A 14,097-nucleotide genomic window follows, 5' to 3' on the forward strand; every position below is an offset into this window, starting at 1 on the left:
GAATTTGCAAAATTTCTGTATTTACATCATAAAACTGGTTTATTTATAGTTTTGAGTTTTACAAATCCAAAAATATACTAATGTGAAGAATTTAAAAATTTAGAAACGTAAAAGAAATTTATTAATAACGAAGTATATATGGAAAATAAAAGGGAAAATAACTCATTTTTTGATTGGTTAAACAAATTTGTTATAAATGTTTGAAATGCTTGTTAGAAGTAATCAAAGTTTTTTTAGACTTAACACCTTTTTTTCCCTCGAAAGCGGAGAATGTTTAACTGTCCTACGGTTTTTAAAAAGTTAAAAAGGATATCAACTTTTGAAAAAATTGTTTAATTTAATTATTTTTTGTCACGGTGTTAATTTTTTAATGGTGTAGTTAACCGCGTGGACAAAACATAATTACGTGTCTAGTTTATGTCATTATGTGACAGTGACGTATAAAATTTAAATTAAAAAAAAAATATTTTGACAGAGAATATGGCTGCTTGCTTGTGTTGAAGATGGGCTAAGCCCAAACCTTCTTAGGGTTTTCTCCGTGAGAATGAGCAAGAGAAGGGAGGCATTTAGGAGGTGGCAAGGTGACCAGCCGCAAGTTAAGGTGTTGGCCGTTTGGCCTTCCGAGAAGAATGAGAAGCAAGTCAGAGTCACCATGTCTCGGCGACGACCACGATGATGAACAACATCGACGACGGAAGCTCCGAATGGCCAGAGGCAAGCGACGACGAGACCCGAATGTTGGCTGCTTACGCGAGGAGATGGTGAAACTGTGATGGCGCAAGGGTTTGGGGTTGCGGTCACGCGACTTATAAAAGTGTGCTGGCGACGGTAAGCTTGGTGGTGAGCGATGGGGGTGGGAGCTTCACGGTTGCGGTGGAGACAGGATGTGGATGGGGTTGGGATGGCTAGTTTAGAGTTTGCAGACTAAGTGGAAATTGGGAGATTGAGGATGTATTCTTGGGTTGAATGTACTTAATTTGGGAGATTGAGGATGTATTCTTGGGTTGAATGTATTGAATTTGAGTGATTTGTTTGTGCTTTGATCTGTTTTTTTTTGTGTAGATGAAAGAAAATCTTGAGATTAGATGAAGATCACGAGTTGGTATCTTGTCGGGTATCTATTGGTATTGAAAGGGGTTGAGAATGAACTTGATGCATTGTGTAGGATTGGGCGTGAAGTTGAACCTAAATGGGTATGATGAAAGTCACCTGTCACGAGTTCATAGCGAATAACAAACATCATCCCTTTCGCGAAAATCACCCAACTAAGATTCGTCATCGGCACATCAAACTCTTTGAACCTGCAAGTAAATCCTCCATAGTCAGTCTTCCATCAACATCTGCATCTTCTTCAATACAAGAGCAAACAACCCCTACCCCTCAAAATATTTTTTTTTAATTTAAATTTTACACGTCATTTAACCTCAGAAGCCACACATTCACATAAAATAGACACTTTTTCAAAAATTGGGATCCTTTTTAACTTTTAAAAAAAAGTAGGACGCAGTTGAACATTTCCCTCCTTTCGAGGGATCAAAATAGGTATTAAACCTTTTTTTATAGTGTTTAACTTTAACAAGAAACCGTGTAATTAATTGTCAATAAATAAAATGATATAAAATATAAAATAATAAAGAATATGGAAATTCAAACTTGTCTTTATTCTATCACTATTTTTATTCGACCTTTATTTTCCAACTTCTCTTAAATTAAATAAACAGATGGTAAATGTTCTAATTACAATATTTAACTATTCAAATAAATTTTAAAAATTTGAAAAAATTGTGAATACATAATATGCGTTTTCATATAGTAATAATAACAATATTAGGTTTTGATTGTTGTTATTGTTCATAACTTACCGTGGTTTTAATACTGAAATGCTATAGTTGTTGGTGCTTTATAATTTTTTATGCTTTAATATTGCATGAATATTGTAATATTACAAAAAACAATAGTTTTATTCATGCTTTAGTATCGCATTTTTCAATTTTTTTCAACCGTACCCGCTGCAATTGTAATTTTTGTTGTCATTGTGAGTATCATTAGTGACCCTGATTAAATATTATTCTTATTTTTCTCTAGCAAAGCCTATTCAGCTTTTAATATTTATTAATGTCATATATTTCTTTCTGTTATAAAACATTTGATATTAGCTTAAATAAATCTATTAATAATTACTATTTTTTCATATTATTAATATATTATTTGATTTTCCTTATTATTATAATTCTGTATATAATAAATAATATAAAACATTCTTTTATAAAAATCAATACGGTTAAAAATTCGGAAAAATAAATAAATATTTTTATTTAAAAATCTTATAATAAATTTAACATCGTAAAATGCGTGAGTTAACGTAAATTTCCTGACCCATTTTCAATTTACGTTATGTTAGGCTCGAAAAAGTTTTGAACGGTGCAAGATCCAACATTTAAAAATATTTGAACTTATTTAAACCTGATAGGTATTTATTTAATAGACATATGTGAAATAATCTGTTCTATTGTCATCTCTGTTCAATCCTTATTATCCTGTGTCAACATAGTCACATTTCTTTATTTTATATATATTTTAGAAGACAATTTTTTTTTCTGATTCTAAATGTTAAAAATAAATATTATTTATGTAAAAAATTTATACAACCTACTAAAACGGCTTATATACTATATAAATAAATAGGAGGGGCACCAAAAAGTCCAAACTTTCCGAGGTCCGTTTATAGAATGCTGTCTTGTTATCGCAGTTTAATAGACTTTTGTTTTGGATAAGCTTTTTGGATGAAATTCGATTCATGTTAGATTTAGTTTGTTGTTGTGACATATATTCAACTATTGGCATGCAGGGAAGCTGTTTGTTAAAATGCTTTAACCAAAAGAAAATTTGCTGATCTGTTCTGCGTTTTCTTTTTGCGGCAATGACGTACACTGTAGTTTATAATCAGTTTGGCTCTCTTTTAAACTGTAGTTGCCACATCAAACAAACGAAAATGGGTGCCTTAATTTATCATTAGTTGATGAACTTTTCTTGTCTTGTTTATTTTACTTTAAAAGAATAGTTGGTCTTTAGTTGTGGGAATGCTAAGGTGCATTTTTCTTGAATTTTACTCAGTGGAGGACGTCAAGGATTTGTTTCGTTGAATTGAAAAATTCTTGCAAGAATGCTCTTCAGGAGTTTACAATGTAGCAAACTTCAGGGTCTGAACCTAAGGGGTTTTGCATCGGTAACTCCTCAAGAAGTACTTAAGCCTGGGGATGTGTTGAGAAAAGCAAGGGCTTTTACTGAGGAAGATGTTCTGCAGTACTCCAAGGTGAGTTTTGATTGTAATCCTTTGCACCTTGAGTCTGCTGCTGCCAAAGACGTTGGATTTGAAGGTCCAGTGGTACACGGGATGCTTGTGTCTTCTCTCTTTCCCCATATCATCTCCACACATTTTGTAAGTTTAAATCTATCCCTCTCTTCAAACTTCTAATGCTTCCCATGGAAATCGAAGAGAATGGCATTTAACTCTCATCTCAGCAAACTAAGTTTTTTATTAAGGCAAACATTGATACCTGTCATTGGATTTGGTTAACTTGAATAATAGACTTTGTAAAGTGCTTGACAAATGATGTGAATTAAGACAATAATATGAAGTTATTTATTCAATCGTTCTGATTCTTTGTGATAACTTTCTGAAACACCTCTTCTTCTTTCGCCCCTTGACTTTTCTATTGTCATGGATGACTGCAGCCTGGAGCTGTGTATGTATCTCAAAACTTGAATTTTAAGTTTCCGGTCTATATTGGAGATCAGATTATTGGGGAAGTGCAAGCAACTACTCTTAGAGCAAATAGAAATCGATATCTGTAAGTTTAGTCCTCTTGGTATTTTTATGCATTTTTTTTAAGCAGAGACTGATTAAAGTTTCTAAATGAGTGTTTATCGATGTTCAGTGCAAAATTTAAGACAAGGTGCTTGAAGAATGGTGAACTTATTGTCATTGATGGTGAGGCTGTGGCTTTGTTACCAACCTTGAAGTTGAGAACAACACAAGGAGCCGTAACAGATCTTCAGGGTTCTAACTGTTAGTCATTAATACCTTTTTCCAAGGGAATGTTAGACCTTCAATTGCTACAGTCGTTGTTTGTGTTTTAATGGAGACTTGTAGTCATTGATCATGGGTTCTAAAATGTGATCCTGAACAAAAAGACATAAAAAATTGTTCTTTGTTATTCTATTCTTGCTGATGAAAACACTCATTCTTGGTTGTTTGGTGGGTATGCCTTTTGATCATATTTCACGATGCATGCTGTTCCAAATCAAAGAGCACAAAGAGACAGTCTTGTTGATATTCTTGCCTTTTCTACCTTCTACTTCTAGTGATTTTGAAGGAAATGTTTATGGTATTAACAAATAAGATTTTATCAGTTTCGAACCAACTTGGTTTCTTTATACTTTATATAGGCAAAAGTGATGTTCCTTGATGATCTTCTCTCTTTCTTTTTTCCTTCATATAAGATTCATTTTTCAATAGTAATTGAAAATTAAATATTTTATATTTTTAGAAATTTATTTATGTTCCTTCAAAAAATATATATATTCAAATTACAAGATGTTCAAAATAATACTTTAAAAAATCAAAATCAACTAGTAGACTTTTATAAAATTGATCATACTTAAGAAGAAAGTGATCTTTTATTAAAGTAAAGTTGTCGCTAACAAATCTTAATATTCTAATATAGAAATTATACTATTATTATATTTAATGTAGTAAAAAAATTGTTTAAAATTTATTTATGTTCCTTTTACTTATAAACTTCAACAATTATAATAATTAATATATAAAATAAAATACTGTAATTATATTAATATGTATTTGTAATACATTTTTTTGGATATACACAGTTATCTACTAGTTTATATCTAAAGAAAACGTATGTCTAATACGAAGTTTGTATACACAGTTACCTACTTGCATAACATCTCTCAATGTTTGGACCAAATTATACTAATTCTCACTGTTGCTAACATTTAGAAGAACTTTTTCTCAAGTGTTTCTTCTTTCACAATTAAACCATATTATTAATGTAACCAAGCACGTTATATGTCAATAAATAAAAATACTAAGATTTTGGTTTGTTATTTCACAAAATCAAGGAATATTGACACAATTTACTCTTATTCATGGACAAAAGGTTAACAAAAAGTAATTCCCAAAATCAAAGGAAAGAACATGTTCCATTTTAGTTGTACCAAAAATGTCATAATTTTGAAAGCATACCAAATTGGTGAGAGAAGAATTGTCAGATAAATGAAATGAGGAGGAAGACAAAGTACAGTAAGAAGATTCTCACTCTTATTGTTCAAGTTTGGCAAGATATAAGTACAACCCTTTTCCCCTTTTTCACCCCCCACCAAAAATAAAAACAAGAACCTCTTTTTCTTATGCTGTAATGTCACAACTCTAGTCTCTATCATCTTTATGTACAACATTTTTTGAGACAAGAAAACGTGTCTCCCAAAGTCTGCAAGATCCACCAAAGAAAGGATGCAGTGGTGTATACCATATAGAATCATCATCATCATCATCAAAGAAACCTGAAAACACTAAGCAATCAGCAATCCTCTTTGATGAGATTTCTCACCAAATATAGAGAACAAACAAACAATCTTCCTCTCTTTTTCCATTCAAACCAAAATGCAGGCCGGTTACTTCACAACAACTCTATTGTTATGTTGTCAAGACTTCTCATCAAAATTGGGAATGCCATCAAAACTCTATGCCATGTCTATTTACCAGGCATATCACTCAACTTAATTCAAATCCTCTTTCACCAGTCTTTTCTCTGGCACGAAAATCCTCCAAACCCCTATACTCTTCCCGGAGCAACCTATCCAGATCAGGGTGTTTATTCAAAGGCTCTTTATGGTCGCGGATCTTCCGGTAATGGTGAAATGCCCTGCCAATGCCATATGTAAAGAACATAGCATAAGTGCTGGACTGGAGTATGATGATGATGTTAAGACAATCAATTTTTGGATTGTGGCACCTCCACTCCCCAAATTATAGAAATGCAGTGCTATTTGAAAACAGGGTAACATTGTTACAGGCAAACTAACATATATATTACTAATATGGTGATTTAATTTGGATTAGCTAAAGCACAGTTCAATATTGTGGTCAGTTAGAACAGGAAATTATCAAATATAACTAACGTGGTTATGTAAATAAACTTTATAGACCAATGAACATTTGTTTTAGTTTATAATTGCACTGCCAATCGATATGATTTACTTCTTTCACTATGAACAATCTTGCATGAACTGAACTTAATGTGCAGTGAAAAAAAATAATAAGAGTAAATCAGTTATACCAATATTTTTCCAGGCCATACAGGTTGCCCTTATGGTAGAAATCCAGAGTGAGATGTTCAAAGTCCTTGTATAAATCATCTCTAAATTCCTTCTCCAAACCATAACTGAACAAGAAATTACTCAAAGATCAGAACAACTGAGCGTGATGAAATTTTTTTATCAGCCTCTTGAAAGAAACAGTAGATGAAAATTAGAAAACATGAGAATTAGCAAATTACTATACCCAACAAAAATTTGAAATTGATACCTGTAGAATCTGAAAAGACACTCTATGCCATAATTATAATTAGCAGCAGCATCTTCCTTAGCTAATTTCTTAAATTCATTATACATAGAAGGCACAAACAGGTCCCGAAGAAAATAGGACCAGAACCTGTATAATGTATTCATTTCCTGCATAGACATACAAAAAGAATTTAGCAGAATAAGCCAGTGCATGATTGAAAATAACATGCAAAAATGAAGATCATAGAACTGCAGCCAATCTCATTTTGATAGACAGATTTTGCTAATGATGGGATTTAATTTAAGTCAAAGAGAAAGAGCTGAGTACTGCAAATTAATATAAAAAATGTCAAAAGTAGTAAAAAGGTGGGAAATAGATCAATGCATGCAATATAATTCATAGAATTAAGTAATAAAAAGGTGGGAAATAGATCAAACAATAGGTACAAATTGCAAAATAGAAGTGAACATAATGAAGCATTAGTATTTGAGATAGTGATTTCCAAACATTATTTCTAGAAAAAACTAAGAAATGAAGTTCACCTCACTGCAACCAATTCCAAGTTTCTTTCTATCATTCAAACACCGTTTATGATACTTCAAGTACCTGAAATGAAGAACAATCACATGAGGAATTTTGAAAATGCAAACTATACGGATATATCCCATTACTCCTTGTGCATACCAGCAGTATCAAGCATTATCACTTACTTCTGCTGTTTGAAACCGTTTTCTTCCAAGAGTTGGTGACTTGGATGCTGAAACGGTGGAAAAGACTTTGGCATGGAACCCACAGGTGGACTACCAGAGAACCCCCCATGAGGACTGCCTGAAAAACCTCCATGAGGACTGCCCGAAAAACCTCCATGAGGACTGCCCGAAAATCCTCCATGAGGACTGCCCGAAAATCCTCCATGTGGACTACCAGAAAGGCCACCATGAGGTGAACTACTCAATTTGGAAGGCTTGAAACTGCAAAATTAAGATAATTAGTGAAATAGATTTTCATTTGTCAAATACACCAATCATGTCATCTCATGCTCACTGAAAAACAAGGCTATGAAAAGCCATATCACAGTAATTAGCACCGGAACTTTTGAACTGACCCATGATTTTCAGGAGGCGTAGAAGCAAAGAAAAATCCGACCGAATTACTAGGTGGACTTTCGGATATGATTCCGTGAGAATTGCGACTAGTTCCATGATTTCTAAAATTACTTGAGAAAAACCGCTGCTTAAGGGAAGATGGTTGTTTGTGAAATACTTTCTGTTTCCTTCGAGAAGTATTGCTTCCAGACTCTTCAACACTGTTTGCACCTATATTCTCAACTGCCTTTAAATTTGACACACCCGAATTATGGCTAGGAGATTTGATATTCCGATCTCTACTATCAGAGTTATTCTTTCTACTACGATTAGACCGCCTATGTTTCAGCTCCTGTTGATAATTAGGTGAGGCAACCAAAACTTGCTAAAGATGATGATAAAATGAAAAATAAATCACAATTGGTAACATAAAAGAATGGTGACTTTACCTGCTCATAGAAGTAAAGCCCATCATTTATTGCAGAAGCAAGCTCATTGGAAATGGATTTTGATTCTTTGCCACCACCTCTATATCCTTGTTTAGGATCACCATTCTGTACATCAAAATACAAAAATTATTAAACAATCAGTTCACAGTAATTAACACTTTAACATGATATGGTTAAATCAGTTTCCAACTTGTTCATTGAAACCAAAAAAATAGGCATTACGTAGTCTTTTTAGTTATAATTTATAAGTAAGCAGTGTACAGTGCATTATAGTTATGTAGTTCCAGCCTCTGATATCCATCAAATCAAAAGACCCTTAATTTGTTTTTTGAATTTTCATCAGCATGATTGTTTATAGATAATTTGACTATAAAATTGAAACCCAATTTGAATGATAACCCACTTTAGAGGAAAGAATAAACATTTGAACTTATTTTCAATTAAATCAGCAATATCAATACCTGGGTGACAATTACTAGTCTTTGAACATCCTGTTCAATGACAGCCATCTCATCATCTTCATCGTCAATCCTTTTAGGCCAAAAAACTCTATCACATGACTTAAACAAAAAGAAGAGAATATGCAAAAATGACATGGCACAAAAATCTCTTAATACTATTCTCTGCATCAGACAAGAAAAGTAAAGAGAAGTATTTTAACATCTCAAACAGAATATAAACACATTGTTTTGTCAAGGGTGGAAAAAAAGGAATCTTTGAATTTCATGTTACAAAGAAATAAAGAAAATTGTCTTTAGCATAAAGAGAGTGGCATATGCAACAATTGTCATAGTCTATGAAAAACACTTTTTGCATAAAGGTAGAACAGAACTGTGAAGTACCTTCCACTAGAAGAAAGTTCACTCTTCTTTATCATCTTCTGCTCAAGCTCTATCTCTTCATCGAGCATAAAGGTATTGCCAAAATCATTTGTAAGGTCCTGGACATCCATATCATTCAATGCATCCATGTTTCTAGTCTCATTATTGTCAAATATTTTGGGCTCAGTTTCTTGTAGATCACGTAAATTACTGCTAATTGTGTCAAAATCACACAATTTGACATTTTCACCAGTTGCAACAATCGGTTTACCATTGGAATAATGGCTCTCCGTATTGTTTCCTTGGTTTGCATGTGAAACTTGCAACTTATCTTCATTGAGCTGATCATGTTCAGCCAAAATTGAATTATGAACAGCATCTTTAGGATTTGCCTCAGATGTCTCTATTGTATTATCTCCAGCAGCATCACTATTCTCAAGGGAATTGACAGCACCATCTACAAGTTGGTTCTGCTGAATCTGAGCTGTAGATGATTCTGAATTTCCTGAAGAAACTCGAATCCATTTTGACCAATTATCGCATTTCCTTATTTTGTAACCCTATAAAAATAAAGCAAATTACAAGTGAGGCAACTAAGATAATGAAGGAAAAGTTGGAAAAAATATAAAGAAACGATCCCAAACAAAGATGTCCTCTTGAATAAACAACTAGCTCGATGCAATTCTCATAAACTCAGCACATCTATACGACAGATGTTACAAATGCATTGGACTCAAGAATTATTATGTAGCAGAACAGTGAATAGCAACTGACTTTGCAATAAAAGCTAAATAATTTATACTATATAAAATAAAACCCAAAATTGAAATAATTGATGGAAAATAATAACTCTTGGTGTACACACTATCACATCAATTTAGGAGCGATGAGAGCTTATTAAGGGAAGACAAAAAAAATGATTGATGATGAAATTAATAGAAAAGAAAAAAAAAGATAAAATAGTAAAATGTGACCTGGGAAGTCTAAAGAAGAAAGAATGGAATACACAATAAAAAAGTTTTATAATGTGCAAGGGAATATAAATAACCTTTTGTGGAATATCTTATCCAAAAATAACCCAAAACATTGATGTTCCAGGAGTAAAAAAGGGGTTTTGAAGCCTACATGGTAGCACCATTTCAGGGCATGAAAAGCACACTATTGCACTCATCCACTTTGAAAAAACCACACCACTGTCCCACACAATTGTCGTATTACTACTATGAGCTAATGTATATGTATGCAATATTTCAAAACAGAATTTCTTCTGAAATATAGTGAAACAGTATTGGAGGGTGAGTGTTGGCATAATGGCAAGGTTATATTGCCATTGTACCAATCCGCCTTATAATAAACTAATTATAGTGAAAGTCTAGACATATAGGTTAGGGAAGATAAATAAGAAAATAGAGACTGAATATTATGAAATCATAATTGATTTATGTTAAATAAAAAAAAAACACTATAATCTGATTTTTAAAAATGTGTGTGACTATTATTTTTGAAAAATAATCTATAGTATACAAATAATCAGTTGACCAAATTAAAAGGGCTCAGGAATTGGGCTGATTTAAGGTCGGTCCATGCCTGTGTGGAAAGAAAAAACTCATTACTTGAAAAAAATGTACGAGTTTAAAACTCCCTACAAACATAAAGCCACATGCCATTACTTTTAAAATGTTTCTTAAGAAAATCTATGTACTACTCCTGACATAAACATCTGAAATTACCAACTCCCAAGAAAAAAATAGAGTACCATAAAAGAAATTTGCTCAGGAGAAAAAGTAATCAAAGCAACACACTAGATTCTAGAGTTAATGAAAAGCATATGCACTAAAAGAGTAAACCAGAATAGCAAAATAACCTTAATTTCCACATTATTAGAGCTCTGAAGTGCATCAAGGATAAAAGGTATGTCTGTGCTCATCCTCTTGACCTAACAAGATAATTCAAATCATTTAAGGCAAGATAGAAAGGGGAAATAACACCGAACTCACCAGAAGAAAAGAAAACATCTGAACACTATAGTAGATTTGGGAGGTAAAATATACTTTGGACATACCCTTTTAAAACCAGCAATAGTGAATATGGGAACCCATCCTTGGTCATCCATCAAGGAAATAAGGTAATGGTCATGCTGCAGATTTTCGTCACTGCCAAAAGATGGCTTGGGAGTCAGCAGTTTGCTCAATGAACTACTCTATCATACGAATTACTTTCGTTTACTTGAAAAAAAAATGGAATAAACAGATATTGTCATTGAATTTCCAAAGAAATTCCTGATGTTCATTAGCTAGCTCTCCCAACTCCAAACAATAAAAATAATTTCCACTTTGTCATGTCTGTCAATAATTCTTCAACAATACCATCTAAATGTTAAACTTACGCAATTGTCAAAATATAAGAGATACAGGATTGACATCAATGAATCTACAAGTACAGCACTTTCACAATAAAAACATACAAAATAACAGAACAATGTCATCAATTGAAAGTCAGAAACATCATTCTCATCATTCAGATGATGTGGGATAAAAAGAACCTCCACAAAAAGGTTTATCACATCAGGTCTTTAAGACATATATTTAACTGTGGCCAACAATTAACACCAAATATAATATAAAGTCACCCAAAACAACGAAAGTACATACCTAAAGTAATAGTCTATCTGTTTAACAATACTAGTCCTCAAAGATGCAGTGTCCGGAGGTGGTGGCTGAGGCGTGGGGTTGACATGATATGGAACAAATTGCCGAGGATGGGGTCCTCTAATGGAGCCAGGAGGTGGCATAGTGACACCCCAATATGGGGCAGATCCTATCCAGAAAATTAAAATTGGATTAAAGAACTAATTGATGGAGAATGAAGAAATTAAAGAAAAATCCTCAAGTAGCATTCAGGTTGAGAAATCCAGAAGTGCCTTCACACCAAAAGGAAGTATATGGGTGTCCTTGTAATAATAGATATAAAAACATAAATAGAGGACTGTATTTAATTTTTACCTGGGAAGCCTGGACCAACAATGTACCCCGGAGGCGGACCATAAAATGGAGGCCGTATAAATGGCCTTGGTCCGAAACCATGTTGCATAGGAATGTTTGCTCTGGAAGGAAAAGGCCTCTGATGATGCCAGGCATGATTTGGATGGTCACCTTGTTCCTGGATGTTTGGTCTTCCATTAGAAAAATTAGCAGCATAAGCATTTGGCTCCCCTTGCACTGGCGGCTGAACACTTTTGGGATCAACAGCATGAGCAGGCGGAGCAAAAGCTTGTCCTGGTGGCTGGGATACCGGCTTCCCCATAGGAGTTTCTACACCGGGAAAAGGTCCTGGACCAGGTGGAAAAGCATAACCAGGAACAGCAATATGTGGAGGCGGTACCATAGGATAAAAAATTGGAGGAACTGGCTGAAGATAAGGCAGTGGACCAGGAAAGGGAGGTGCACCACTTGAGTTTCGCTTAGCACCCAGCTTTGGATGACGGGATGATGGCAGCTTATGTACCGGGTTAATATTTCCAGAATCATTCACCTTCTGTTAAATCAAAATAACAACACACAAATAAAAAATATATATTACATTCCAAAAGGCTAAACTTTTATCGCATTAAGCATACAAGCTTTATTAAACATTAATGGCTAAAAAACAATAAACACCTAAGCTATCTGTTAAACCATCCAATGTTAATCAATAACCACAAATTCATACTAGCAAAACTTCCGAAAATCGTGAAGATCATAATCAGACACACATGTCTATCCTAAACAAATAAATTTTGAAAAAAATACAAGACAGCAAAAGTAGTATATAAACTAAATGACATGTTACATTTTTACGAATGTATGCATTAAAATTATCATGTCATAATCACAAACTCAAGTAAACTCTCTAACAATACAAGACAGGAAAAATATATAGACAAACTCAATAACATATCACATTTTATGAATCTATGCATTACAGTCTCCATGTCGTAATCACAAACTCAAGTAAAATCTGTAACAATACAAGACAGCAAAAGCATATATACAAACTCAATTACATATTACATTTTTATGAATCTACGCATTACATTTTCCATGTCGTAATCACAAACTCAAATCAACTCTATAACGATATAAAACAGCAGAAAAGATAGATACAAATTCAACACAATAATATATTTCAAAGAATATATGCACAGCATTTTCTATATCACAATTACACCACAGAGAGCATACTAACCTGCATAGAAGGAGGTCTAGGAGCAACCTCACCAACATTTGCCACAGAAGCAGCAGCAATCTCAACATTTTTGGGTGGTCTTTGTGCATCAGAGAGAGCTGGCCAAGCCTCAGTGCCCATCATCACAGACACATCACTTCCCTTCCCATCACCAGCAGGAGTCTTCCAAGGGGACTTAGGAGCAACAATCCCCTTCTGATCCCCACCAATCTCAGTCTCAGCAGTCACCATAACTGCCTTTTTCTCTCACCAATCCACCCAACTCCCAAGATTTCCCCTTCTAAACCCCACTTGCCCAAACACACAACACCCTAACCTATCAGCCTGATGGATGCTAAGAGATTCAAGAAAAACACAAAGACACCACAAAAAGATTGAACTTTTACTTGCAAAATGAATCAGTGATATTGAGCAAACCAACCCAGACCTGAATGGACGATGATTTCATGTGGGTGTGGTAAAAAGGGTTCCTTTCCTGAAGTTCAAGTGAAAAAAGTGTTGGGTCAGCGTGACAACAGAAGAACAGTGAAAGATTAGGGTTTTGGACAGTGAGGTGATGGATTGAGTTTGTTATGTGTTGTGAGTGTGTTTGGAGACAGCAGCACAACGTTAACAGACGCCAACAAAGTTGCGAGGGTAACAGATGAAAAGTGAGGGACAACGTTTTAGTGTGTTGTGTGTACACATATACACATATACATACATTTATATATATATATATATATAGGGACATATACACATATCACTAAACATTCTGATTGGCTTGTTTTGTTCCATTGGAAGCCCCCTGTCAAATCTTAACTATATATCTCTATCATTAATTGATGTGATAATAGCAGTAACTAATATTTCATAAAATATTTTTTTTCTTTTGAAAATATACTTATAATATCTTTAAGTAAAAGATAATATTAAAAACAGAAATATTTTAT

At 33.7% G+C, this 14,097-nt stretch overlaps 2 protein-coding genes across 4 annotated transcripts; one reads left to right on the forward strand and one right to left on the reverse strand.

Annotated features, from left to right (window-relative positions):
* The first annotated feature begins 2,396 nt into the window (after nt 1–2,396).
* Nucleotides 2,397–4,253, forward strand: LOC124821371 (hydroxyacyl-thioester dehydratase type-like protein). Of its 3 annotated transcripts, none has more exons than XM_088115016.1 (4): nt 2,397–2,470; nt 3,115–3,439; nt 3,736–3,851; nt 3,939–4,253. In XM_088115016.1, exons 2-4 carry the CDS (start codon nt 3,164–3,166, stop codon nt 4,072–4,074), a joined length of 528 nt encoding a protein of 175 aa, XP_087971142.1. In that variant the 5' UTR covers nt 2,397–2,470; nt 3,115–3,163; the 3' UTR covers nt 4,075–4,253. The 3 variants fall into 3 exon arrangements, with proteins under 3 accessions (XP_087971142.1, XP_047149195.1, XP_087971119.1); XM_047293239.2 differs by lacking the exon at nt 2,397–2,470 and adding an exon at nt 2,516–2,716 and having other exon boundaries at nt 2,849–3,439; XM_088114993.1 differs by lacking the exon at nt 2,397–2,470 and adding an exon at nt 2,516–2,716.
* Nucleotides 4,254–5,319: 1,066 nt separating this feature from the next.
* LARP1A (LA RNA-binding protein) lies at nt 5,320–13,850 on the reverse strand. Its single transcript, XM_047293241.2, is given in 15 exon segments — nt 5,320–5,824; nt 5,826–5,945; nt 6,360–6,464; nt 6,608–6,753; nt 7,129–7,192; nt 7,297–7,557; nt 7,692–8,023; nt 8,121–8,225; nt 8,582–8,651; nt 8,963–9,501; nt 10,806–10,877; nt 11,004–11,094; nt 11,593–11,758; nt 11,944–12,475; nt 13,166–13,850. Coding segments are annotated over 15 exon segments (2,859 nt in total). The 5' UTR covers nt 13,397–13,850; the 3' UTR covers nt 5,320–5,799.
* Between the last annotated feature and the right edge of the window lie 247 nt (nt 13,851–14,097).

Source organism: Vigna umbellata, chromosome 1, assembly GCF_029865625.1.
Source record: "Vigna umbellata cultivar VRB3 chromosome 1, Vumbellata_1.0, whole genome shotgun sequence".
Classification (NCBI taxonomy): Eukaryota; Viridiplantae; Streptophyta; class Magnoliopsida; order Fabales; family Fabaceae; genus Vigna; species Vigna umbellata.